Source organism: Agrilus planipennis, unplaced genomic scaffold (genome assembly GCF_000699045.2).
Source record: "Agrilus planipennis isolate EAB-ADULT unplaced genomic scaffold, Apla_2.0 scaffold108, whole genome shotgun sequence".
Classification (NCBI taxonomy): Eukaryota; Metazoa; Arthropoda; class Insecta; order Coleoptera; family Buprestidae; genus Agrilus; species Agrilus planipennis.
This window is the reverse complement of record NW_020439204.1, coordinates 774,257-799,557: the sequence shown is the minus strand read 5'-3', so window position 1 is coordinate 799,557 and position 25,301 is coordinate 774,257. Positions and strand designations below refer to the sequence as shown.

The window sequence follows — 25,301 nt, the reverse complement described above, 5'->3', positions numbered from 1 at the left end:
TACGTACATTAGTCATACTACTAAACGTGTTATTTCTACTACTACACTACTACTACATACAAAAAAAAATAAAAACATCTACAATCAACAATTAATTTAAATAAAATGAACAAAAATAAGCATGCAAAACAAAAACTAATTCAAAGAAACTACAAAAAAAAACATGCAAAATAAAAAATTAATCTGAGTTTGGACTAAAAGAATTATTTTTATTAGGTAGAGCATGCAAGACAAAAGAACTATTTTAACTACGGGGTCTTCTTTGTCTTCTCCAGCGTCGATCTGAAACAGATACGGTGGTAACAGATTAATAAAGAGCAATTAATATTAATTATATTAAATACTCTCACCTTAGCAAACATAAGACTATTGTAAACTTCCCAAGTTTGGATTTGTGAAAAGCAAACTAAATCCAGAAGGAATATCGTAGCAGAAAACTTGTTCCAGTGAAATTCATATAAATCTCGTCTGGCTCTCACTCATCTGTCGAAAATTAACTGCATAATGTTGCAAGTTGAAGACGAAAACAGCAAATCAAGACAAGACAATGGCTGTTTGAATACCATCAATCTGAACTTTAATTCTCTCTTTCTCGCCATTTGGACAATCTGCAGAGACGGACAAAAAGAAATATTAATTACATTATTAATTAAATAAGAGATTAAATTAAGTAAAATATGAAATATAACAAAAACATACACGAAAGAGCAAGTAAAATACCTAAATTATAAAATGGCGATGTGGTCAATTTTATTCAAGACATAGATAAATGTTAAAAGCAATAGAAATAATCATAGATGCTTGTACACAATAGATAATTGATAGAAGAAAATCATAGATGTGGGCAATAGATAACTGTAAGAGAACAAAAACCATAGATGCCAGGCATGGCAAATTACTATGAAAATGAAGTACCACCAAAATAAACAAATAAAGCAATTACTTACCTCCAGGATAATTGTACTGTGCTCAAGTTTTATTCTTAAATACATCAATGTGAATTGAGCTTCATTTGTTCTCTAAAAATTGCACTTTTCAAGTCTAAGAGGACGGAACATTAACGGGGTTCCACTTCTCCACGTTTATTCTTCCTTATTCTTTGTCTTCTTGTTCATTTAATAAGTTTAAATGATAACCTGTTGAAACAATTTAATGTTAGTTTCACTTAACTATTACGTTTTAGAACATTAAGAACTATAAAGGTCCAACTATTACAATTCAGAAGAGTAAACATTTTTAGCAGCAATTATTGTGAAACATGAAATACAAGATTTAGAAAATCACAAACCATTTCCCAAACAAATCACAAACCATTTCACAAACAACTTCATAAAATAATTAAACATTTCTTACCCTCTCTGCAAATGACTCCATCCTAAGTCCAAGAGAAAGAAGTGTGAGTGGGGCTCTGTTTCTTCACATTTCGACTCCTTCTGATTTACCCTCTGTGTTCATTTATTATGTTTAACCTGCTGAAACAACTTAATATTAATTATATGTTCACTAGCTTTTGTTATTTTATTATAAATGATAATTACCATTGTTAACATCCTATGCGTATGGATTTTTCGACCATCTCATCAGAAGTATTTTTGGAAATAAAAGTAAATTTAACTGCCACAGATAACATCTGCAAGTAGTTTGTCCATATAGGTAATCCAAGAATGTTATCATCAAAGCCTGTATTATAGAAAAAAAAAACCGTCGTTAAAACCCCATCTCTACAATAAGAAAGCAAACGAAAAATTTTTGTGAATATTTTACATATTTTGGCTACAAAACAAAGGCAATTCATCAGGACGTGAACACACCAATAAGAAAAAATCTACAATCATTGCCTAAAACTGTTTTCAAAATTTAAAAATTCTAACAAAATCCCAATTATTCGATCTCAAATAAACTACTAATCTATAAAAATTCACAATAGATGAGTGGTCCGGTAAGATGGATACCCACGTTAACAGTACGAAATCAGGACGCTACCGATGTTGTTCACACCGAAAAAAATGTAAGCAGCGGTGATCGGAAATCCATCAAACGCTACATAGAAACATATTCCACACAACCAAATGAAAATTGAATAAAGATTAGCGCTAAATACCTTCAGGCATCGTCTTCATTTACGGGCAGCATAAGCGGCGACTTGTCTTTCTCACTGGCTTCTCGAAGACCGAATGCGAGCACACAGATAAGATCGCCGGAAGACCCACAGATGAAAATTCCTTCTATACCTATGATACATAGATAATACAGTTTATAAGTGCGTTCAATCAAACTAAGTTTAATTAGTAAATAGAAACTTATCCGTCTTAAAAAAATACCTCAATACAACTACAACACTAACAGCATATTATAACAATTTCTAAGAATGTATGTAGTATTTCCAAGTAAATTAGTTAAAAATAACATTTATGTGGATCTTGGTTAACGTATGAATGTTGTATTAATGGGTGTATTTAAATTGTGATTTTATAACACAATAATAATAAAAATAAATAAAATATAGGTTCTGCATAGCCACAGCCCTATCCTATAAGGATTGTGTCAAGTTTTAGAGAGATGATTTTACAAAAATAATCAATAGTAATCAATTTGAAAAACAGTACGGCTATTAGTAGCCAAGATAAATGTACTATTGTAAATTCTTTCAGATCATTAATCATTTGCTCTACTTTGTTTTTATTAAACAACATTTTAATCGACCTGTTTATTTTAAGGGTTCAAGAGATAGCTAATCATCCCAATGTACACTTTGAAGAGAGCTTTAATTATCGTAATAATAAAAATCAAACACCACCAAAGTAGTCGACATGTCCTTCAAAAAATAATTAATGGTGCAATTTGTAGTTTAATTAGTCACTATATATGAAATATGCAATAATGTTTTAATATTTTAGTATTAGTTTTGTATTTACTTGATTTAAAACACAAATATGTAAAGACAATTATTGCTATTATAAAACGATTTGTTTATTGATTGAATTCAAGCTTTTTGATTAGACATTACTACATCCGCATCATTCTTCAGGAAAAAGTCTGTCTTGTAAGAATGGGTTGCAAAAGTCGATGTATGTTACCAGCGATGGTCTAACGAAAAAAAGACCAATTAGTTTTGACAAACCGACTTTTGCTGAAATTTTAAACAGACGTTTTCTTTGAATTTTTGTGAAAGAACAAACAAAATGCACTGGCTTTTTTAAGATTTTTTTTGATAAACTGAAGTTTCGCAATTCCTGCAATCTTAACAAAATAATAACCGATAATTCTACGTTATTATACACACAAATATAATTTTACTGCTGACCCCCTAAATAATCTATTCCTATGTACACATAAATATAAAAAGTGCCAATAAATTACCTTAAATATGTATTAGGAATTGTTTTTCTTTGTTGATAAACAATCCTTTTACAATGATAAACAAAGTGTTTCAAAATAAAATTAGTAATCATTAGGCAAAATAATTACCACTTTGACAAATTTTTCATTATACCTTATAAATTACAATTTTGTTACTTACCCTTGTTGTTTCTGCTTTCATTGAATAAATGGATACTGCTCCATGCTCGGATGAAATGTGGACTGCTATAATCACAGACCAACTACACATGATGTCCAAAGTTTGTGTAATATTCCTGTTAAACAAAACTATATTTAAAGATATAATTAGCTTAGGCTCGATAGTAAATAATGTAATAACAGAAGGTTAAAAAGAAATGTATACATGGGTTCCTTTGTGATCTGAGTTGGCAGATTGTAATGTCGTTTTTATCGATTTATTAACATTCAATACAAGCTTTCATTAACTCGCAGATAATTTTGCAATAGTTCTTGAATATAATAAAAGGCTTTGCTCGTTTAAAAACAAACAAATAAATACTACGCATAAACAGACGGCCAAAGTTATAATGTAAATAATTATTACTGTCTTATTAATAGTTATCATTTCATAAAACTGTAAGATTTTAAATTAAAAATTCACAACAAAAGTTGTACAATTATAAATAAAATGGGAATGTATACTAAATTGACTACTAATTAGTACATATTCGAATTACAAATATAGTCTCGGTTAATAAGCATGGACATACATAAATAAAACACTTACAACCAGAAATTCCACATATCATATCTAATTGTAATATATGCTACATTTATCTTATTTTAAAAGGTGTTTGCTAGCCAAATAAATAAATAAATAATTAACAAATTGTTTTATGTGGGGGTTTAGGTGTGTAGTGTTGTATTTACTTTGTTTCATAAAAGTTTTATTTTCTTACATAAGCATATACCTACAGTAAAGAATTATGAATGGATTCATTCTAATATTCTCTGAATTTTTTTCTTATTATATGTATTCTTACTTTAATTACCTACATAATGTTCCAAGGTAAAGAAGTCCCATAAGAAGGGTACCATCGTACCAGTGAAAGTGTTGTGCTCTCAATTCATCCCAGAGCTCAAACTATACTGAAAAGCACAACAAACACAGATTAAATGAACTACTAAATTAAGATAGAATAAAAAACAACAATAAAGCAAATACCAGAAACCGCTGAAAATCAGTACAATTAATTGTCTACTAAAACAGTTTACTTATCAAATTCAAATAATCCTATCCTTTGATTCAATTTATAGTTTATTTCTGTTCACACTAGTTACAGCCCTATTTTTCACCATACAATCGTTCCTACCTCTAGAGTTCATTAGAAGTCCTATGTCGAATACAACACATAACTTGATGTACTATAAATACCATTTTCTGAAAAAAGAAACTGAAAATGAAAAGACTTTAAACTACGTTATGATATTCTAAAAAGTCATATGTACTTGTACTTGATAAATTAAGTCAAATCTAATGGAATCAAGTTTTTTTACGAAGAAAGCTAATCATTCTGAGGTACTGTAAATAATAAACACTATGAAAAAAATAAGCTTCCGAAAAATAAATGTGCACATTGTAATCAATTGTATAAATAATCAAGCTTTAACAATTGCATGACTTTGAGCAGAAATTTTTACACAAGAATTTGAATTTCATTTACGAAATACACCACACCATAACCACACCAAAATATCATTGCTGACCACAAGATAATAGATCTACAAAGGGCTGACCATTACTAACCATTGATAACATACATAGAAGACACGTAGATGTCACGTAGCATTATTATACTATGGTCACGCTATGGTTCATCTGTGATTGTTAATCATAGACACTTATTAATATGGATAAGTTATTAGGTATGTCATGAAGATACCTATAGGTACGTTCAAATAATTATTCAAAAATTAAAAAATTTAACAGAATTTTACTATTTCCTTTTGCCTAATGTATCTTCTGTTTTGCATACTTAAATTAAAATATATACATACTTTTTAATATAATTTATATATCTTCATGTCGAATATGGAAGAAAATGCTAGTTAATATTTTTCGAATAAATGGGCATTTTCTTCCGGTACTTGAAACAATTTTCTTTTTATTNCATTATTCACAACATAGTTTGATAAATTATTTTTATCAAAACTTGCTATCACACGATACTTGTTTTAGCAAAATCAACGGAAAAGGATATGTTAAAAATACAATCCACATTTAATGTAAAATAAATACTGTAACAAAATATACACAATTAATTTAGCTTCATTCATCCTTACCTTTTGTAGATCTATTATCTATGATCACCTTAGATATCTTCATGTCGAATATGGAAGAAAATGCTAGTTAATATTTTTCGAATAAATGGGCATTTTCTTCCGGTACTTGAAACAATTTTCTTTTTATTAAAGAAAACTAATTCAGGCACAATTACGCTGCGTACATATTTAAAACCCGTAAACGACGCACAATTTATTGATAAACTCCAAATCAGTGGATTATGTATATCAAGTTCTAGTTCACGCGACTTCCTAAGAATTATATATCTTTAATCTATGGTTGGTTCTCTTTTCTATGAGCTACTTAAATTAACTTATCCATAGAACTTATCTATTGCACATAGAAAGTCAATGCCAGTCTATACATGTAAATAAATAGAAAATAAAAGTCATAAGACGCAAATACTGGCAAGTACTATTGTTTAATACTAAAATTAAACATCAATTCGGGGATGTAATAGTTGTTTTAACAAAGTTTCTAAAATATAATGCTTTCTCCTGAAGTGTTCAATTTTCAACCTCCTCGAACACACGTTAACGTTAAGAAAGGGACACATACTGAAGAGGATTCCGTTGAATCAATTTGTAATTCTTATTATAACCATATTGTTAGTATTAAACGGGAGAAAGTGTATTAGTGTATTAAATAATTTTAAATTTATAGGTTTCATTTGTATTACCTGATACAGTTAAATTTCCGAAAGAGTTATCAGAAGTATTAGCAGAAGATACAGATTTTTATAAAGTAATTGATATTGCTGTAACTGAGTTAGTTGAGAAAGTTTTCATTGATAAATTTGTAAAGAAAGGTAAGTTCAATAAAATGTTGTATATGAACTCTAAAATTTTTTCTTCTAGGTAATTTAACAATACTTAATACTGGTGTTCAAATTGATTGTGATAACTGTATTTGTGTAACACCTTCAGGTCAGTTAATTCTATCATTGATTAAAGAAACGTATCAGTCTTTGGGAATTGAAGGAAAACTGTCTCACTTTAGTCAAAAGAATAAAAATCGCTACAGTGAGTATAACATTTTTTTGAAACCTATTTGAAACAAAAAAAAATGGTTTACAATCTAACACCCCGTTTATTACTAAAACTTTACTGAAACATTTTTTGTAAGGCAATGGAAGTCGTCATTCCTGTTAAAGTTATTATTGAAGTGTAAAAAATTGCATTTGCTCTCATCATTTACTAGGCACTTTGTAAAATTAAACATATTTACACTTTTATATTAAAAAGAAATAGGAAGTCCAGAATTTTTCATTCTAGGTCATTATGATGGAAATTTTTTTTAAACATGATCTAACTAAGGATTATATGACTGAATATATATTCATTTAATGCAAACAAATATGCAATTATTATGAACTAGCTAATAAAGGATAATTGTTGGGCTCAATCACTTATTGCCTCTTTAAAATTAAAAATGGTGCCTCTGTAGCACTATGGCACATAAATAATAATAGCCATTATTGTTGCAGATAATGCCTAGACATCATCAAGTAGCATCTTTGCAAAGTTTAAGTGTGAATGCAGTGGGAGACTTTGTTGTCTCACTTTCCTCCCAAATTTTAATCAACGTTAAAAATGCTTCTGATCCCCTAAAATCAGCACATGTTTTAAAAAGTTGGATTATTAAATTGCAATATTACTTGGCTGACAGTATTCCCTACTTCCTTTACAATTCAGTAGCCTTCAAAGTTTTACAATCAGTTAAAGATCTTATTGAAAAGACTAAAAAAACCTACGATCATCATACACCAATGTCTGTTTTTCTTATGGAAATGAATGTAGTGGTGAGTTTAACAGAAACCATTCTCACACCAAATCTAAAAAATATCGATTTCTCCGTTTGGCCGAAAATGATGCGATATGTATTGTACAAACATTTAGCACAGTTAACTGGTCTTGAAGTTTTAAATTTGGGTTCCTGTACAGGTGGTTGGCGCACAGCTGATAACGATAGATGTGTTATCGAAGGAATAACTAACATGAAAAACCTGCGATCGCTTTGCTTATGTTTTGATTGCTCAGATACGATTGTTCAAAATATTGGAGAAAACTGCCCTCAATTACAAGTGCTCGATATAACATCGTCTCGATCAGTAACTGACCGTAGTATAGTTTCACTACTCAAATGTAACCAGCTACGAGAATTGCAGTTACACAGAACTTCAGTGTCTGTTGAGGGTTACGCCCAACTTTTGACGAACCTCAAAAGATTACAAGATTTGGGACGTTGTGATGAATTTGGAGCTGTGATAAAGTATATACACCATAATTACCAAGTTACTGGTCCATTAGGTTTACGAAAAATACAAACGCGGGATTTGTCAACTGAGAATTTACGTCTATTAGTGGACATGTGTCCTAATTTAGAATACATAAGTCTTTTTCATGACGAACAAACATCCGACTTAACGATTCTTGCGATGCTTGATAATTTAAAGGAACTGAAACTTTTGTCCTGTGCTTTTTACACCGATTTTTTAAAACAACTATTGGAGATTAGGGGCATAAACCTTACAAGTTTACATTTAGAGCACGTTGAAGAAATAGATTTGGATGCGATTGTATCTATTAGTCAGTACTGTCCGCTATTAAAAAATCTAGTCCTTTATAATTGTGATTTTATTGATCAAAATTCATCATATGTTGATATGTTTAATGTAAAGCCTTTTCGATATTTAGAAAGGATTTTTTGGGTAGTAGATTGCGCACTAACTCATCTTGAATTTTTACTTTTGAATGCGTTGAATATTAAGTATATTCATTTGGGATCATCTACAGGTATCACACATGCATCTATGGCAAAAATTCTTGCCAACAATCCGATGAAGCGTTTGGAAGAATTGAGAATATTGTACAGCAGTGATATGAATATTTGTACAGTTAATATGTTATTGGAAAATTGCACTAACTTGCGTGTTTTGTCTGAACTAGAAAGTTGGCAAGGTATAACAATGGAGGAATTAAAGGAATTTAGAACATATATAAAAATAAATAATTATGACTTGGATATCAGTCCAACTCTCTCTTATTATACTTGCTACAGCCAATGACTAAAGATGTTATTTTCAATTGGTTAGTTTCGTACCGTTTATTGTATTCGTTTTTAATAAATGTTTTCCGTCTGTATTCATGGTGCAATATTTAAAATATGTATGATGTGTAATAGTTATAGTGGTATCTATTTTGATTCTTAACGTATGTCTTATGTGAGCAGAAATTTATCACTTTAACAGGAATAGACACTTGCATTAATGGGTTAACAGTATTCAATGTGGTTTATTATTACATGGATTAAAAAATAAGATCACCTAAAGGAAAATTATTGCAGTGCATAATGAATGCAATACGATGAAATGTTAATTCATAAAAATGTATTTATGTTTTTATAAAATATGTAAGATTTGTAATTTGTTTATGGAAACTAAAATCATTATATTATATAATTATAAAATGGAGTATCTTACCTATTTCTCATAAATTAATGTAGATTATATTTTGTGTATGACAAAATAAAATATACTTAGAAACTACTTTTTTGAAATATTTATGTACTTTTCTCTATCACAATATTAATTACTTGTTACAGTTATTCACATCGATTTACTTGCCGATTCATTTAAACCGGGTAAAAATAATTATGAACGCGTCAAAAGCGGTCTGAGCAAGTTAGAAAACGTCACATTATTTCTAAATTGGCATCCATCAACTGAAGATGTATGCCCATCATCAATTGCCAAATATTTTCATATTAAAGGCTATAAAGTAGAAGTACAGAAACCGACATTTAGAAAACACACATTGTATTCCATTAAAGTACCGGTATTTGATATAGCCGATGCGGATGATGATGACATTCACGGTTTTACTGAATGGTTGGGGATGCTTATGTTAGAAGGAGAGATAAATGTGACTAATAATTATTTGTCTACATACCAAGTGCCTGAACCTACCATCGAAGTTGGACAAGTGAAAATTTTGGAAGCACAAGGGCTCTTTACAACACAACAAATTAAAGGCTTTTACGAAGCACTTAAGTAATAATTCTTGTTATCAAAACAATATTAATTTACTATCAAATAAATATTATTTTAAGAAACAAGAGTAACTATAAAAAACACCAATTTTAATATTTTATTTTCTTTTCAGAAAAATAAATAAATTAGAGGGTAAGGTATGGGCTGCCATGTATGTGCAAGGCTTTTCGGATGCATTAGTAAATTATGACTTACAAGAGCATAACTTCTTTACGAACGGCAATTATTCGTCTACTGTTATATTATCCTCATCCAGGTATTTAGTTTGTAAACAAAAACCATCAAATAAGCATTTTAAATATAAATAAACTTTATTTACTTAACTGCTTTTTTTTACTTCTTACGTTTCATGACTTCATTAGGATTTCTTCTCATCCAATATTTTACTTCGCTATTTGGCCTTATTTTCAGTTGTGCTGACTTGGAATTTATGTCTCTCATGACAAAAGGTGAGAACCCTATAGAAACATTTCAATAGTAGTAAAACAATAAATAGTAATCACTTAAACATGTTAGATGCAAGCGTCTGAAAATATAAATTAAAAGGCTCGGGTTTTAACTATTGATTAGTATAAAATTTTTTGTCATTTTACCCTAAACGTAGTTTAGACCAAACTATATTAGTAATTAACTAATCGTGAACTTTTCTAGACTAATCTCGGCAACAATGATACACATGAGGTCTGTTGGGTTGCATAACAATGATTACAATAACTATTTTACCGCTTATAACCCCGATTTAAAATCCCCGTAAGATTTAATAAAAATTGTTAAAACCATGCTCAAAGCCATCTGCAAAGTCTTCAACTTGTTTTATGTTATTTATGTCTATTTACCTGCAATGTAATCATCATCTAGTGGATTGTTTTTAGTTTTTGCTAATCTACTAGGTCTTTGATCAGGGAATGGTTGATCCGCAACAAGGTGAGGATTATTAGAATGCTTTCCACCTTTTATTCTAGGCAAACTAAATTTTTTCCCTCTTCCTGTTAAGGGTTTTCTGGCATTAATGTGTATAACTTGTTTTCCATTTTCATCAACCGATACCCCTACTCGTTTAAGAGTTTTATTGCCACATTTAGGACAAAATATTCTTGTCATTTCACTTGTAGTTTTAAAGCAAGTGTAGCACCGTAAAATGTATGTTCTTAAATGTTTTATAACACGTCCATCTAAAGCTGATATATTGAGGTTCATTTGTTTTAAAACATTTTGCATGGCAAAGTCAGTGGTCATACAAGCCACAGTAACTTCTTTTTCCTCTGTATTTGTATAATTAATTTGCTTCTTAGCATTCTGAATATTTGATGGTGTTATCCATCCTAAATCATCATCATCATCATCATCTTCTCTTTTATTTTCTTCATCTGAAACAGCTGCATTTTCATCTTCTGATTCTATTTCAATCAATGCATTAGTGTCATCTGTAGTAAAATTTGAAGCATCGATGTCCAATGCGGCAAATCTTTGTAACAAAGTTTCTGATTCTTGTATGTCAGATGAACTAGAATTTTCACTGACCACGTTTTCCAATACATCTTTGCTTCTATCTGTGAGGTCAGTATCAAATTTATGTTTCTAAAATACTAACAATTACAATCTTAAACCAACTTACAACTTAAAGACAATACATACATCATTTTTGTTTTTTTCAGGTAAATAGAAACCAACTGTATCTGCTTTAAGTTCAGCAACAGATTTGTTCGTTATGATATTTACAGATCTTTGAACTAATGGTTCTGTACGTATATGAGCTGTGCCTACTTTTTCTTTTTCTAACTGATATGCTAAAGCAATAACTTTGATATCTGTTGCTGATAAACTTGGATAATCTCCTGTTTTTCTTGAAAACTCTGTGACTACCTTAATGTTTTCTGGAAATACTTCCTTTATCACCAAATCATATGGAAGAACAACCAAACGACGAAGTTGTCTTTTGTTGATTATTTCATTTACAACATCTTTGCACGTCACCACATTACTCGCAATTTCCTAAAATTAATTTCAAAAATGAGCTCAATCCTTTCACCACTAAAAATGCATGTTATGATTTTTATAGCGTGTATGATATATTGATGATAAATAAAATAAATAAGGTATGTAATAATTTAGTGAAATTACCTGCAGTGTTGCATTCTGAATAAACGCAGTAGTGTCGGCAACAAGATATTTAATTTTCTTCTGCGAACAGTTTTCCGTTACACTCATTTTATTAAAGTAAAATCATGTACATCAAGAAACATTGAGTAAAATTATCCTAACCAAACTATCAAACCGCACGCTGGTGTTGGAAATGGGAACATACAATGAAAAGAAAGGAGGAATTATCTATGGGATACCCAAATAATACAATCACAAAAATAAAACATTTACCAATCATCTATACACTGTTGTCAATTTTTGTTAATTTGTTATATACTCGCAATTATTATTTTTTATATACCCGTTATTCGTTGTTGTTCTGGATGTTGAATTGGTATTTTGTTTTAGCCTCTTTTTACATTTTTAATGTTTCGTCATATTTTTACCATTAATAATAATGCACCATTAACCTTTTTAAACTGAAGAATAATCTTGTAACACATTTGTTGGCAACGTTAATGTCTATCATCTATGATTAGTGTCCATCTCATAGACAAGTCCATGTCATTCATCCATCACCTTAGATAAAAAGTCGTTCATTATCATTATATTCGTTGTGCTATAGGATAATTCTTAAAAATTATTGTTGTGAATATTGCCATTACATACGATTGAATAATTCAGATAACTAAAGTTTTTGGCATCAATCTGATTATTTATGATTTAGTATAAAAAATGGGTATAATTGATTCTCTAAAGGACTTTTTCGGGTTATCCAAAAACGAACATAAATTTCGGGAACCTTCTGGATTAGATGAAAGGTATATATATGGGTTATCTATATTTTCCAAATTACTAGTTTTTAATTTAAATCTTCTTTCAGGTATCCTGCAACCCCCGATCATTCAAGGTAAGTAGTAAATTTCAAAACACAAATGTTTTAATAATGGATATTTTTATTAGGAGAGAACAAAATTTGCCATTGGAAGAAGAAAAAATGGGCATCAACATATATTCTAGTCCCCTAGAAATTGCAAAGTTTTTTGAACATCAGATGGAAGCAATGATGAAAAATATGAGAGCATTTAGTGGAATGGAACAGTTTGAAGACTTTTTTAATAATTCTTTTCATGGTTTGAATAAAATAACTAATTGATTGTCAGTTTAGTAAATTTGAAACATTTTAGATAACCCTGGGATGACAGATATTAAGATATTAAAACCACCACATGAAGATCAAAATTCAGGGTCAAATCAAGCAGATAATCTAAGAGACCAATTTTTAAAACCAGGCTACAAGAAACAAGATCAATTTGAAAATAAATCAGATGATGATCTTGATGGAAGGTAAGACAGTTTTTATAAGTTCGTAGTCTACAAAATCATCACAAGAGTAAGGAAATAATAAGAAAAATAAGTCTTCTTAATAAATCATACCAAGTGTATTTTAGGAAATTATATAAAGATGTAAATAATATACAATAACATTGACCACTTTTTAAATTTTAGAATAAATATGAATGATGTTGATGAAGTATTCCGCAGATCAGATTCTAAAGTTATGCCCTATAGAGAAAGGCCCAAATTCCATTTTTATGGTCAAAGTGTGACTTCAAGAACCATAAGAAGACCAGATGGGGTAAATGCAATTTGATAAGAATTACTTTATACAAATGTTTGTCAATCTTCCTTTCTGATTTATTAGGTAGTAGAAACTCATCGAACAGTGAGAGATCAAGAAGGTAATGAGGAAACAACAATAACTCAAAAATTTGGTGATAAAGAATATACTGTTACGACACGAGTGGACAAAAATGGACATAAGGAAATTGAAGAAAACATGGTGAATATAGATGAATCCGAAAAAAACCAAATTTTCAAACAAGATTCTGTACAAGGATCTAGCAAGTTTGGCAGTTTCTTGAAAGATTGGTCTGATTTTGAACATTTCTTCAAATAAAATAAGACATGACTTCTAATAAAGAATGTGATATTAAAAATTGTTATTTCTTTGTAATTTTATGTTAAATATANAAAATTAAGTACAAAGTTTCAAAAGGAGAATGTTAAAATACTACCTATTTTCATTCCTTTTAATAAACTTTGTAAGATGTAATTAATTTAATAAAAAACATTTTTATTGAAATTTGATATAAATTAAGTTTTAATGTTTAATCAATAATGATTCATTTTATGTTGATCAGTATCAAAAATTGTAAACAATTACAGTAAGGCAGTTCTTAATTCTTGTTTCATAGAATAAAACCTTTTTGTGTATAATTTTTCTAAAACGACCGGTAAAACAATTATTACTTTTATTTAAATTAAACCTAAACAAATAAAATGCTGCTATTTCTGAGTAGTTAAATACAAGTAGATTACATGCAGTCCACACTTTCAACATAAATTAATGTTTAAATTAAAACACTTTGGTTTTAAAAATATCAGTGATTACTTAAATTACGATAGTTACATGGAATGTCCCCGGTTAATATATTTACACTTTCTATAAGCACCTATCTATATATTTTATGTATGTATTATATTTACACAGCATCGTGGGGTAAAGTAAATTCAGTTGGGAGATTAAGCAAACAGTATATCACGAAGATGGTTATCATATTAGTAATAATGATACGAATATTGTAAGTAAATATTACCGGTAATTAAATAAAATAAAACTCGACAAAAATTGAGTCTAGTTACCAGTTGCATAATTATTTCAGGTACAACTTTACCTCAACATTACAAAGATATTTCCTAAATTATGTACATAGATAATACACAAATTTCTTTGGATTTAAAAAACTTACTCCTGACCAAAACCGTCAGTTTCTTCGATGGCATAATTTAATTTTTCCACCAGTTGTTCATAGCTTTTGTATGGCGGTAAATCAAGACGATTAAAACAAGTATGTGACCGGGGCAGCCACGTGTCTTTACCTACCTTTTCTATACAAAATCTTTGTGGACCATTCGATCCCATTAGTTCTGCAAAACCACCAACAGGCACTCTACATGTCCCCGTAACAAACTGAAGAAGGCGCGTTCTTTTCTCATTGTCTGTTTGTTTTACAAACTATAACAAAAATAAATAGATGTAAAAATCGCAATATGTTTGCAATAACTCTTTTTTTAAAATATTCGTTACTGTTTATTTTCTGGGTTGCTGATTTATTAATTATAAAATTATGTTTTCGTTATTTATCAAAGTTGTTTTACAAGCTAAATAAGCTCCAAAACTTCAGTATTTGAAGTTTAAAGTTTTTCAATTGATACAATTAATAAATTAATTTTGCTGGTTATCAAAATTAGATGATACACATCATTAATGAAATTTTTCTTATAAGCAATGAATATTTACCTGCCAAAACCAAATGACTTGTTTACTATTTCTAGTGTAATGCCTGTAAATTGTATGACGTTGCCAGTCATCAACATCAATCTCCTGCATGCCACAGAGCAAAAGTTCCAATTCACGTTCATCAAAATATTTGAGCCATTCAAGAGGTACAACTTCGCTGAAACCATCTAAAAACGCTTTAGTTTGCTGTTCGATTCCACGCGTCATTCTCCATTCGGTCATTAATGTGATATATTCTTCTTTATTTTCTTCAGTAACACGTTCCTTATCACCGTTTTTTTTCAATTCATGATGAACAACCTGACCCAAAACTTCGAAATCCACGCTAAAGTACAACTCCAGGCCGCATTCGTCGATATTGTTCTCTTTAATCCAAACCAGCGAGTTGTAAAACTCGGGATCAATGCTTTCGATATCTTTCATTACTAACTTTTTATTTAACATCCGTTTATAAAAAGGCAATGTGAAACCGGAATAGATAAATCGACCGTGATAAAGAGCCATTGCAATAAAACGACCAATAAATTTGAAGTAAAGTAAGTGATCGGGATTCACGTAGGACGCAGGGTTGATTTGTAAACTGTAATTATTTTTGTTTGCGTACTCAAAAAGACAATACATTGGATTAAGTACTTCATGTGAAAGGAGGAAAAACCATTCCCGGCTCACGCCACCATAATCTAAACCTTCTTCCCCTTTGAATATAATATATAACCTTCGACGAAGTTCGTAAGCAGGTAAACGCATTATTGCATGATATGAATCTTCGAATAACGTTTGTCTGGATACCGTTATTTTTATATGACTGGGAAGAGCATTACTTTGACAAAGATATCTGAAAACGGAGTAACAATTTATATATTTATTTTACATGGTAACACTAAAGAAAGGAGGGGTAGCCCTAATAAAATGAGTAAGAACTAAAACCTATACAATCACTACCTAATCTAATACATTAAAAAATATAACCAGTAGCCAATCATATTTGTATTTAAATTATTTTCAGTAATTAATATCAACAAATAGCTTACCTAAATTGACCAATTTTCCACCTAAAAGATCTTTCATATACCCGAGGAACACCATACACGCCATGCCCTTTTGGTGCACCAGGACGCGGATCCTGGAATGTAGTTGTTCGACTGTTATGGTCGACAAAGTAAGGAACATTATCTTCGGTATATCTAATTTCCCAGCCAGGTGGCAAAGGTGTATCATCGGCTTCTCCGCAAACCTCTTGCCCTTGCGTTCTCGGATCTTCCCACTGAGTTGTCCGATTCTTATGATTCACGTAGTACACTCTGCCTGTAGTTTTAAGATATTCATTATCAATATTTAATCAAAAAGTAATAAAAAGAAAAATATTAAACACCAACCATCTGGCTGAACGCGTCTTTCCCAACCTGGGGGTAGTGGACCTAATCCGTCGTCCTCATCAGCAGGGCTTGCGCTAGGACCAGCTGATGATGTAATTTGAGGCTGTGTAGGGTATAAAAAGCGTTGATTTCCTGCAAATTTATTTATTATTTATCCAATTGGGTTAAAGTGGCAAGGAAACTTCACACATAATTACATGCTAAACGTTTTTTTCTTACGATTAAATGATTTTTTATTCTTACCTTGCTGTACAATATGTTGCCTCTGACCTTGCCATTGTTGATAGTGTTGAAGGCGTTCAGTATTAGGTCGTTGCCATGTAGTGGTCCTGGCATTGTGGTCAACATAATAAATTCGACCTCTCGTATCCCTCCGCATTTCCCACCCAGGGGGCAATGGTTGGGGTCTTTCCCAAGAAGTCGACCTATTAAACAATAAATAATAATTATCAAAATTAATTAATAAATATCAATATTAAAATATAGTATAAAATTATTACCTTGTATTATGATCAACATAGTATCTTCGCCCGTACATGTCGTAACGCATTTCCCATCCGGGAGGTAGAGGGTCTTCTCGACTTTCTTCCGGACCATTTTGAACAACGTTACCATTTGGAACAGTTGCAGGAGGACCTATGTGTGGCCCCGTAAAAACCGGTGCTCCTGAATAGAAATGAAATATAATGTAAAATTAACAATATTGAATCTTTATCAATTAATCAATCAAAATAATAAATAAAATGTTAAACAAAAGCATTTCTTCTTACCAAATGTTTGGTTTATAACCAATAGTTAAATTAATAACAGTAAATCAACAAATGAATTTCTGTTTATCCAAAAGTTTGTCTAACTTTGTACGATAAAAATAAACATAGATCAGCAGTATACAATGGATATCTACGTACTTATGTTGATTAATTATTCAAACAATAATAATTATAGTTTGCAGATTCATACAATACATACATATCGTCGCAATGACCACGACAATTACATAACGCAGATGGACTGGAGAACGAAAAGTAATATTATTTTCTAAATAAAAACAACTCGGTAAAAAAAGTTGAATTCAGACAACAGGCAAATAAAAGATTAATCATAATCATCAAAAAATCAGTAGATGAGATGTTTATTAGTCATGATTAATGTCAAGTAAAATAAAAATAGACATTACCTCCAGTAACAGCAACAGGGGTTTGTGTGACTGCTGTAATAATCGGTTGAGATTGTTGAGGGTAGGGTACAGCTGCTTGAGGTTGTGTTTGTGGTTGAGCTGATGATTGATCAAGTGAAGTTCTAGACAATGAAGTAGTCACAGGAACAACATTTTCAGACCCATTAGAGCGTACTCTACCCCTCACACCATTCAAAACACTTCTACTTTGAGGATTTTCAACATTACTTGGGGTCAGAGGCATAGAATGCACACTCTTATGACGCACATGATTGTCATTTGCGACATCTATACTTAGGCCTTTTAATAAAACTACAAGTTCGCCTGTCTTTGTAGGTGTTTCATTTCCCTTATTCTCTGACAGTAAATCAAGAGTGAGTTCCAAATTTTCAAGACGTCCACTGTAGTATTGAAGCAATTCGCCAATTTCTATTTTCTTCTCACCAATAACTGTATCCTTGCGGAAATTATTATGATCTAATACACTCAAAAATAATTTCGATTGTGGTGTTATTAATACAGTAAAGTCTTCATTCCATTTTGGTTGACATGTGGTCCTGCAAATTTCAGTCCTACGAGGGCTCTTACCATCCACTGTCAGCTCAACATATGGACTAGGTTTAAGAAAACCATTATTACGTAAACTGGCATTTTCAACTGAAACCAACAAAACATCTAGTAGAGTGTATACACTATTCTTAGTAATACGATTTCAAAAATGCCATTATTAGTTTTAAACAACAAACACAATAACTGTATATTTCATTATACCATAAAACAGAACATGTTTTTTAAGTGCCAAAGTGTTTTTTATTACTTCATTTAAAGGTGCACAATAAACTTTTGTTTTAGAAATTAGTATAAACAATCTTTTGTATACATATATGCATATAAAACACCTATGTCAATAAACATGACCAAACAATATTTATTTAAACTATAGGTTTTAATTGTAAAATTCCTTCTTGATGTACATTATTACATTCTTTGTGTAACCAGTATCTCTTTCTATAACCTATCAATATTACTCTGAAGTATTTTAAAACTATTTACTTAACATTCAATAATATATATGTTACACGACTTTGTAATTCACTTACCAGTAATACTTAATTGATGAGGAACATTTTGAGCAACTCCTGCTTCAGCCATAGTTTTTAAAATTACACTACCATGGACCTTTACTACAAAAGAGTACCCCCCATTTAGTAACCTTTCTTTCTAGTACCTAAATATATTGCAATAACTTTTTACATAACATTACATTATGATCATTATTTGCCTTTGGTATCTGCTGTTAATCTGTTATCAAAGTCTAATGATAATAAAACTTATTAAAACTTGTACTATTATTATCAGGTAATACAATATAAAAAAATAATTGTCTCTAAAGATAAATAACGCACCTACCAGTAAACTGATGTTGCAATTATTTTCGACGTTTTTGATAGCTTGTAGGCTGTAGAATCATTTTTCATTATTCACAACATAGTTTGATAAATTATTTTTATCAAAACTTGCTATCACACGATACTTGTTTTAGCAAAATCAACGGAAAAGGATATGTTAAAAATACAATCCACATTTAATGTAAAATAAATACTGTAACAAAATATACACAATTAATTTAGATTAGAAAATTATACGTATGCATTTTTCTCAGGTGCTTTTAATGACATATGTCAAAAATGTCAAAAAAAAATGTTATTTCAATTAAATCCATTAAATGTCACATGACACCAGCGTGTTTAATATTTCATATAACGGGTAATGTTTACAATAAATAATGGATTTAATCCTGATTTAATACAAACAACTCCCTTTGAAATTATTCTTGTTTAAATGCACGACAGAAGTTCGAAATTGTTACAAAATACTTGATTATCAAAAACCTCTACGTTATGTATAATTTAGATTCTTTCTTACGAATAAGATCACAATTAAAACAACGCGCCATTTACAAAAAGTATTTCCTTTTCAACTCAATTAGCATGATAAAAATTGTACACTACAGTGATACTAATTTAAACAGTATACAATCATTTAATATTTTACAGTAATTCTGACAGAAAATAAAAGTATATTTTTTAAGGATAAAAGTAAATTGATAAGCACTTATATTTGCAAGTTTTCTTCATGTTCATTTCCAAAATATTACATTCTTTTTCTAATCCATACAAAGTTAAACTTGTGTGACAATTTTAATCAGCTGCCTGTAGTACTCAAATTTAGTAGCTGAAATAATTGATAGGCATATCTGTTATTTTTACAATTGTACTATCAGTTTTTTAAAACTTTATTCAAAGATGTTTTCATTTAAACCAAACCTTCTATTATTTGCTACTACCTCTTACTTCATATTTATATAAGGATCTACAATTCGTCTGTTTAATTAAATAAATAAATTAATGAAAAGTTTTCATAAAAAATATCACAATAAACTTTTAGCTTTTAGCATTATTATTATGTTCAATGCTAATTCGTCTATAACTACAGTACTTGTTTTAATCAACAGGTCACGATTGAAATAATAATTGTACCTTTTATACTGACAAAAGAGTACAATATTTTATTATTATTAATTGTAACAGCAGTAATTTGCATAAAAAATGTGAGGCCTGTAGTTTAACGGTAGTTTGTCCAACTCGCCTACGGCCTCTATACTTTTAAATAAAGAGTCAAGTTTTCTCTGATTTTAAATTTAACGTCTTTTATACCAAAATAAAAATAAAAAAACAGATGCATAATTTAAATACTTGTTCTTAATAGCTACAGCAAAATAATACACTATGTGATTACTGACTAGATAGAAATGCAATATTTAATATTATACCAAAGCACTAAATAATTAAAGCTAATAAAGCTACTCTTTTATTAATATCTTGTGCATAGGTACTTTGTGTAGTAACCAGACAGAAAAATTATTTAAATAGAGCCGTCCAACGATTCAATTTCGAAATCTTGCAAAAGTCTAAAAGTTTTTGAATTACAAAAATTGAAATTGAATTAAAAGTGTTACTTACGAAGTTTCAGGTCTTTCAAAATAATCGTTTTCCGTAGTGGATAAAACTTCAGATTTTTTAGGAGTCTTCGGCATTGCATCTAAATCTACAAAAGAAGGAAAAACAATTGAAGTTTTATTTATAAATAACACTATAAGCATCATCTACCAGCAAGAGAAGTTACAATATTCGAACTAATGTAACCAGTGTTCATAAATACAGGTTCTATTTCTTTTTCTTGCTCCTCTTCCTCATCAAATTGGTGATTATCCACCATCTGCAACCATTGCTCGTTATGATGTCTGAAGCGTTCAATCCGAATTCTTTCTGCCCATGAAGTGCTATTATCCATTATCATATTCAAACATGTATTACATACTTTTCGAATATTTTTGTTATTGTCTTGAAGCAGATCAATGAGGTAGGCTGGAGCTTCTAAATGGAATCAATTTTTATTTTATTGCAGTAGAAACAAATTTAAAAAATGAAATATCAGTTATTATAAAAATTATAATGTTATTTAAACAGAAATAACGTTTATTTCTTAGTAGTTTATAACTGAAAATAATATCAAATTTTAAATTTACGAAATATAATTTTTAATCATGGAATATTTTTAGAAGAAATAGGTGAGCTACTAGAATTACAAAATAAAATATCACTTACCTGTTTTATTAATAACGTACTGAACAGTAGATTCATGCGCTAGTATTACTAAAAATACGTAAATTATTTGCAAGACAATTTCATCATCTTCTTGATGAAACTTCAACAACTCTATTAGTAACTGCAGTAAGTCAGAATTGCATATGAGTTGGGCACAACTTTCATCATAAGCAGCAGTGCCCAAAAGAACTATAATCTAGAGACATAAGTGTAAAACAATATCATTTCGAAATTGAACATGGTCTTACTTCTAGTACGAAATCTGGTTCAACGTTATTACGTTTTACAACATTTTTAAACCAAGTAATCATATCAAAATGTTTGAATATTTCAGCCCAATCCAGATCTGGAAGATTTAAATTAGACAGCACACCCAGACATTCGATAATAAAATCTTCCTTCTTTGACTCAATAACTGCTTTAGCAAGATCGCCAACGAATTCCTTTAGAAATACACTAAATAAAAACTGAGTAAAAAATGTAAATTAAAAATAGCTTACAATAAAATTGGGCTTTAGAGATTCGTGTTCAGAAATGTTACGTATCATTTTCATTAAAAGAGCATCTTGATATCGAAATGCTCTCGTCATAAGCGACTGGAGACCATTATTGTCAACCATTAATTGAGCGTTTTGCGGATTCATTGATAAATTTATACAAAGAGCTAACATTACTTGATCAACTTCTTCAGTAACGCTCAGCTCAAGCATGTCAAATATCTGTAAAACAGATACACGTTGTTATTCAACAATGGAAAAAAAATGAATACAAACATATTCCTATGAAGTATTTACATTACACTGGAAGTTAATTTTTATACATACTCAGGAGTAATATTCGACTATAACGTTAGATGAAACATACAGACTGAAAGTCAAGCTAAAGAAATAAAATTTAAAAGCAAAGGAATCATTTACTGTGTATATATTACGCTTGCTTTCAGAATATAGTTATATACGGTACAATAGCCTGGGGTAGCGTTTTTGATAAAAGTTTACTGCCTCTATTAAAAGTTTACTTGATTTCAGATAGACTTTTAACCTTGAGGAAATATAAGTTAATATAACTTTTTCTACCATCGAAATTACAAAAATGTCAGCTAACAATACTTACCAAAGAAACACAATCTGTGTAAGCAAATTGTGTTTTGACATCATTATCATAACTTAGGTGATATAACAATTTCATTACTGTTTCTTGTTGCTTATCATCAGCTGAAATTGTAGAAATTAGTAGTAGTAATTAAATTAAACAGATAACTACACACTTAACAAACTGACAAACTTTGGTAAGAAACCCAACGACACCATCTGTGCACGTAATTCGCCATCGAAAGACAAATTGAAAAGTAATTTCAAAATAAGATGGATTAAATCTGAATTATTACTTTTCAGAAGTTTCGCTAGTTTTTCTAGTACGTGTAGTTCGGACATTTGGTAGACATTATTATTCATTACCGATAACTTTTTAAGAAATGAAACTACAAGAACCAACAATTCTTCGTTTTCTCGATCAAGAGCTTTAGCAAGAAGGCCGATAATATTCTTTTTGCTCATTTTTTCTTCGACATTCTCATTTTCAGCTATGTTAAGGAGCAGATAAAATGCAACTCGTAGCAATTGTTCCTGTTTTCGAATTAATGTGCGATATCTTTTAATTTTCTCTTCTTCTGTTAGTTGTTTTTTATCATCTAAATTATCGGTAGAGGTTGAAAGATCATCATAGATACTTCCCTCCAAACCACTTTTCGCAATATCGCCAAAATGACCTGATTTTGGTCTAACAGGTTCTGGAATTCGACTTTTATGAATTTCGGTCATACTTGCGCTGCTAGGGCAAGTTCTTCGAATTAGTGAAGGTTCACTGGGAGGTTTACCTCCTTCAGTAACAGCTTTCCAGTCATCATACCTTCTCAATTCGTAATCAATAATTTCCATGCAAAGAGATCCAATCTAAAAATTAATTATCATTGTTATACAAAATGTCTCACATTGAAACGTTTTTACAGATTATATAAACTTAAATAGCGGTTAATGCAAGTTTTATATGGGATAATCAATAGAATAATGAACATAATTATTGTACACTAACTTTTCCGTTTAATTTTGTACAATTTAAGAAGAAATAATTTGTTTATTAAAAAGAAAAATTACGTTACTGATTGCTTCCATGTTTTTGCTTAAAGCTTACCTTATAACTTAGGATAACGTGGTGAAAACATGAGTATGTAGAGAAGCAGAAAAACGTAAATATTAAATTTGTACTCAAGACAATACTGCGTTTCCAATCCTCCCGTAATACTCTTGCCAAGGCACTCAATATCGTTTCTAAAATGAATTTATTTTTAATTAAAATGATTTATCTACTAAAATAAACATAAACATATTAATAATGATTTGTTACTCTTAAATTCACTTTTTAATAAAAATGGAAAAAATTCTTCAATTGGAGAAATATAGTTATACTAAAACAAATTAGTAACACAATGTGCCACTAGTATCATACAAGTATTCAAATGTTTTAAATGTGGCAGAATAATATATTAAGTATGGTATTTATTTGATATAGCTTTATATATTTTCTATTTCAATATTCTAGTGTTAAATATTCCTTACCATTTTTTGAAAGAGACTCTAAATTTTCAGGATCTTTAGCCAATTGCAGTATATAACTTGCAGCTTTAATTTTCTCTGGTAATTCTTCATATAGTAGTTCAATATATTCATTCAAATTATTGATGTTAGCTCCATTAGTTTCAGAGGAATTTTTTATAACGTTGTTAATATCTATAAAGTAAATACAATAATAAATACTTTTGACCAAGAAAATAATCATTACTTCACATAAAGTTTTCACACAAGTTTTTAAAAAAATAAATACCTCTGACCTCTTTGGCTTTGATTTCACATTGATTATAAATAGAGAAAGAATAGAGAATACAAGTCTTTTAAACATTGTTACTATTATACAGAATTAATATAAGTGTATCAGCTGCCAGTCACAATTACTTCTATAAGACATACCTTTAATAGTGTTTTGAACATTTTTTCTTTTCTTCAAATAATAAATAGTCTGCTCAACTTCTGCTAATCTTGATGGATGAATCAAATCACATTGTGACAGTAATTCTCTTGCTAGAGCATGACAATCTGTCCTGGTATTTAACATTGGCAATTCAATAATTTTCTTCATACTCTAAAATAAAAATCTTAGTGAAAATAAATAATGTGTAAAAAGCTCAAACAAACATGTTTCTCGCCGTAAATAATATTTTCATTGTCACCAAGTATCTGGACTTCCAATTCATAGTTCAAAACAATGGCATTAAGAGTCGGATGGACATCCAAAGTGCCAGGACGTCGATCCCTAATACAAATTCGTATTAAAGAAACGTATTCTATTATTAAATACAAAAACGAGTATAAGTACTAACGTTCTTAAGAATTTAGCGTCTTCTGGGTCCATATTACGAAAAATTCTACAAACCAGGTAGAAAAAGTATGATAACAAGAGCAATAAACTGAGTAACACTGACAAAAAATTAATTATTATTACCAGCATACACCATCAAAAATAATAAGTAGGTGATATTTTTTATGTATGCATGTTCTCTGTGTTTGCATTCTTTTTAGCTTTCTATCTGAAACAATTTCATATTTCATCTAAAAAACTGACGTCTTGACATATCATTAATAACAATAAAAAATATTACCATAGATTAAAATATTTCATAATTTATAGAGTATAATTTGTCTTTGCCAGCTCCACCTGGCGGTCACACAGCTGTATCTATAGGTTGATTCTAGATAATCTAAATTTGTAGCAGTCATAGGCACCTTGGAATCCTTTGAAGTTAAATCTATATAATAACTAGAATAATGTTAAATATTTTTCTATAGTATTATTATTCATTACCGA

General features: G+C 29.9%; 5 protein-coding genes and 1 long non-coding RNA gene across 20 annotated transcripts; 2 read left to right on the top strand and 4 right to left on the bottom strand.

Moving 5' to 3' along the window:
* Positions 1 to 703: 703 nt before the first annotated feature.
* LOC108736614 lies at positions 704 to 5,164 on the bottom strand. 10 transcript variants are annotated; one of them, XR_001937757.2, is made up of 8 exons: positions 5,129 to 5,164; positions 4,695 to 4,762; positions 4,378 to 4,470; positions 3,521 to 3,635; positions 2,102 to 2,231; positions 1,539 to 1,680; positions 1,354 to 1,469; positions 704 to 1,136 (listed from the first exon to the last, which is right to left on the bottom strand). It is a non-coding gene; the product is annotated as an uncharacterized LOC108736614 (long non-coding RNA). The 10 variants fall into 10 exon arrangements; XR_001937755.2 differs by lacking the exon at positions 5,129 to 5,164 and adding an exon at positions 4,831 to 5,113; XR_001937756.2 differs by having other exon boundaries at positions 4,378 to 4,762.
* An 820-nt stretch (positions 5,165 to 5,984) lies between these two features.
* LOC108736597 (ribonuclease P protein subunit p40-like) lies at positions 5,985 to 10,050 on the top strand. Of its 3 annotated transcripts, XM_018469070.1 has the most exons (5): positions 6,017 to 6,272; positions 6,329 to 6,473; positions 6,523 to 6,687; positions 9,269 to 9,716; positions 9,829 to 10,050. In XM_018469070.1, exons 1-5 carry the CDS (start codon positions 6,153 to 6,155, stop codon positions 10,022 to 10,024), a joined length of 1,074 nt encoding a protein of 357 aa, XP_018324572.1. In that variant the 5' UTR covers positions 6,017 to 6,152; the 3' UTR covers positions 10,025 to 10,050. The 3 variants fall into 3 exon arrangements, with proteins under 3 accessions (XP_018324573.1, XP_018324572.1, XP_018324571.1); XM_018469071.1 differs by lacking the exon at positions 9,829 to 10,050 and having other exon boundaries at positions 5,985 to 6,272; positions 9,269 to 9,816; XM_018469069.2 differs by lacking the exons at positions 6,017 to 6,272; positions 6,329 to 6,473; positions 9,269 to 9,716; positions 9,829 to 10,050 and adding an exon at positions 7,152 to 9,116 and having other exon boundaries at positions 6,582 to 6,687.
* On the bottom strand, positions 10,003 to 11,995 carry LOC108736599 (RNA-binding protein NOB1). The gene is made up of 4 exons (XM_025978125.1): positions 11,838 to 11,995; positions 11,352 to 11,708; positions 10,553 to 11,294; positions 10,003 to 10,174 (listed from the first exon to the last, which is right to left on the bottom strand). Exons 1-4 carry the CDS (start codon positions 11,922 to 11,924, stop codon positions 10,050 to 10,052), a joined length of 1,311 nt encoding a protein of 436 aa, XP_025833910.1. The 5' UTR covers positions 11,925 to 11,995; the 3' UTR covers positions 10,003 to 10,049.
* A 413-nt stretch (positions 11,996 to 12,408) lies between these two features.
* LOC108736600 lies at positions 12,409 to 13,809 on the top strand. Its single transcript, XM_018469074.2, has 6 exons — positions 12,409 to 12,619; positions 12,682 to 12,708; positions 12,762 to 12,931; positions 12,986 to 13,145; positions 13,308 to 13,437; positions 13,504 to 13,809. Exons 1-6 carry the CDS (start codon positions 12,534 to 12,536, stop codon positions 13,756 to 13,758), a joined length of 828 nt encoding a protein of 275 aa, XP_018324576.1. The 5' UTR covers positions 12,409 to 12,533; the 3' UTR covers positions 13,759 to 13,809.
* Positions 13,810 to 14,096: 287 nt separating this feature from the next.
* On the bottom strand, positions 14,097 to 19,387 carry LOC108736596 (E3 ubiquitin-protein ligase Su(dx)). 3 transcript variants are annotated; one of them, XM_018469066.2, is made up of 9 exons: positions 19,122 to 19,387; positions 18,816 to 18,899; positions 17,716 to 18,372; positions 17,039 to 17,204; positions 16,782 to 16,963; positions 16,539 to 16,670; positions 16,194 to 16,467; positions 15,163 to 15,997; positions 14,097 to 14,877 (listed from the first exon to the last, which is right to left on the bottom strand). In XM_018469066.2, the coding sequence occupies exons 2-9, from the start codon at positions 18,865 to 18,867 to the stop codon at positions 14,608 to 14,610; spliced, it is 2,568 nt and encodes an 855-aa protein (XP_018324568.1). In that variant the 5' UTR covers positions 18,868 to 18,899; positions 19,122 to 19,387; the 3' UTR covers positions 14,097 to 14,607. The 3 variants fall into 3 exon arrangements, with proteins under 3 accessions (XP_018324568.1, XP_018324570.1, XP_025833907.1); XM_018469068.2 differs by having other exon boundaries at positions 19,126 to 19,387; XM_025978122.1 differs by lacking the exon at positions 19,122 to 19,387 and having other exon boundaries at positions 18,816 to 19,017.
* Positions 19,388 to 20,455: 1,068 nt separating this feature from the next.
* On the bottom strand, positions 20,456 to 25,085 carry LOC108736578 (kinesin-associated protein 3). Of its 2 annotated transcripts, XM_025978124.1 has the most exons (14): positions 24,939 to 25,085; positions 24,817 to 24,861; positions 24,632 to 24,749; positions 24,407 to 24,578; positions 23,999 to 24,169; positions 23,574 to 23,710; positions 22,651 to 23,335; positions 22,497 to 22,597; positions 21,884 to 22,102; positions 21,632 to 21,826; positions 21,384 to 21,579; positions 20,886 to 21,152; positions 20,739 to 20,823; positions 20,456 to 20,686 (listed from the first exon to the last, which is right to left on the bottom strand). In XM_025978124.1, exons 2-14 carry the CDS (start codon positions 24,846 to 24,848, stop codon positions 20,641 to 20,643), a joined length of 2,424 nt encoding a protein of 807 aa, XP_025833909.1. In that variant the 5' UTR covers positions 24,849 to 24,861; positions 24,939 to 25,085; the 3' UTR covers positions 20,456 to 20,640. The 2 variants fall into 2 exon arrangements, with proteins under 2 accessions (XP_025833909.1, XP_025833908.1); XM_025978123.1 differs by having other exon boundaries at positions 24,817 to 25,085.
* Positions 25,086 to 25,301: the final 216 nt, after the last annotated feature.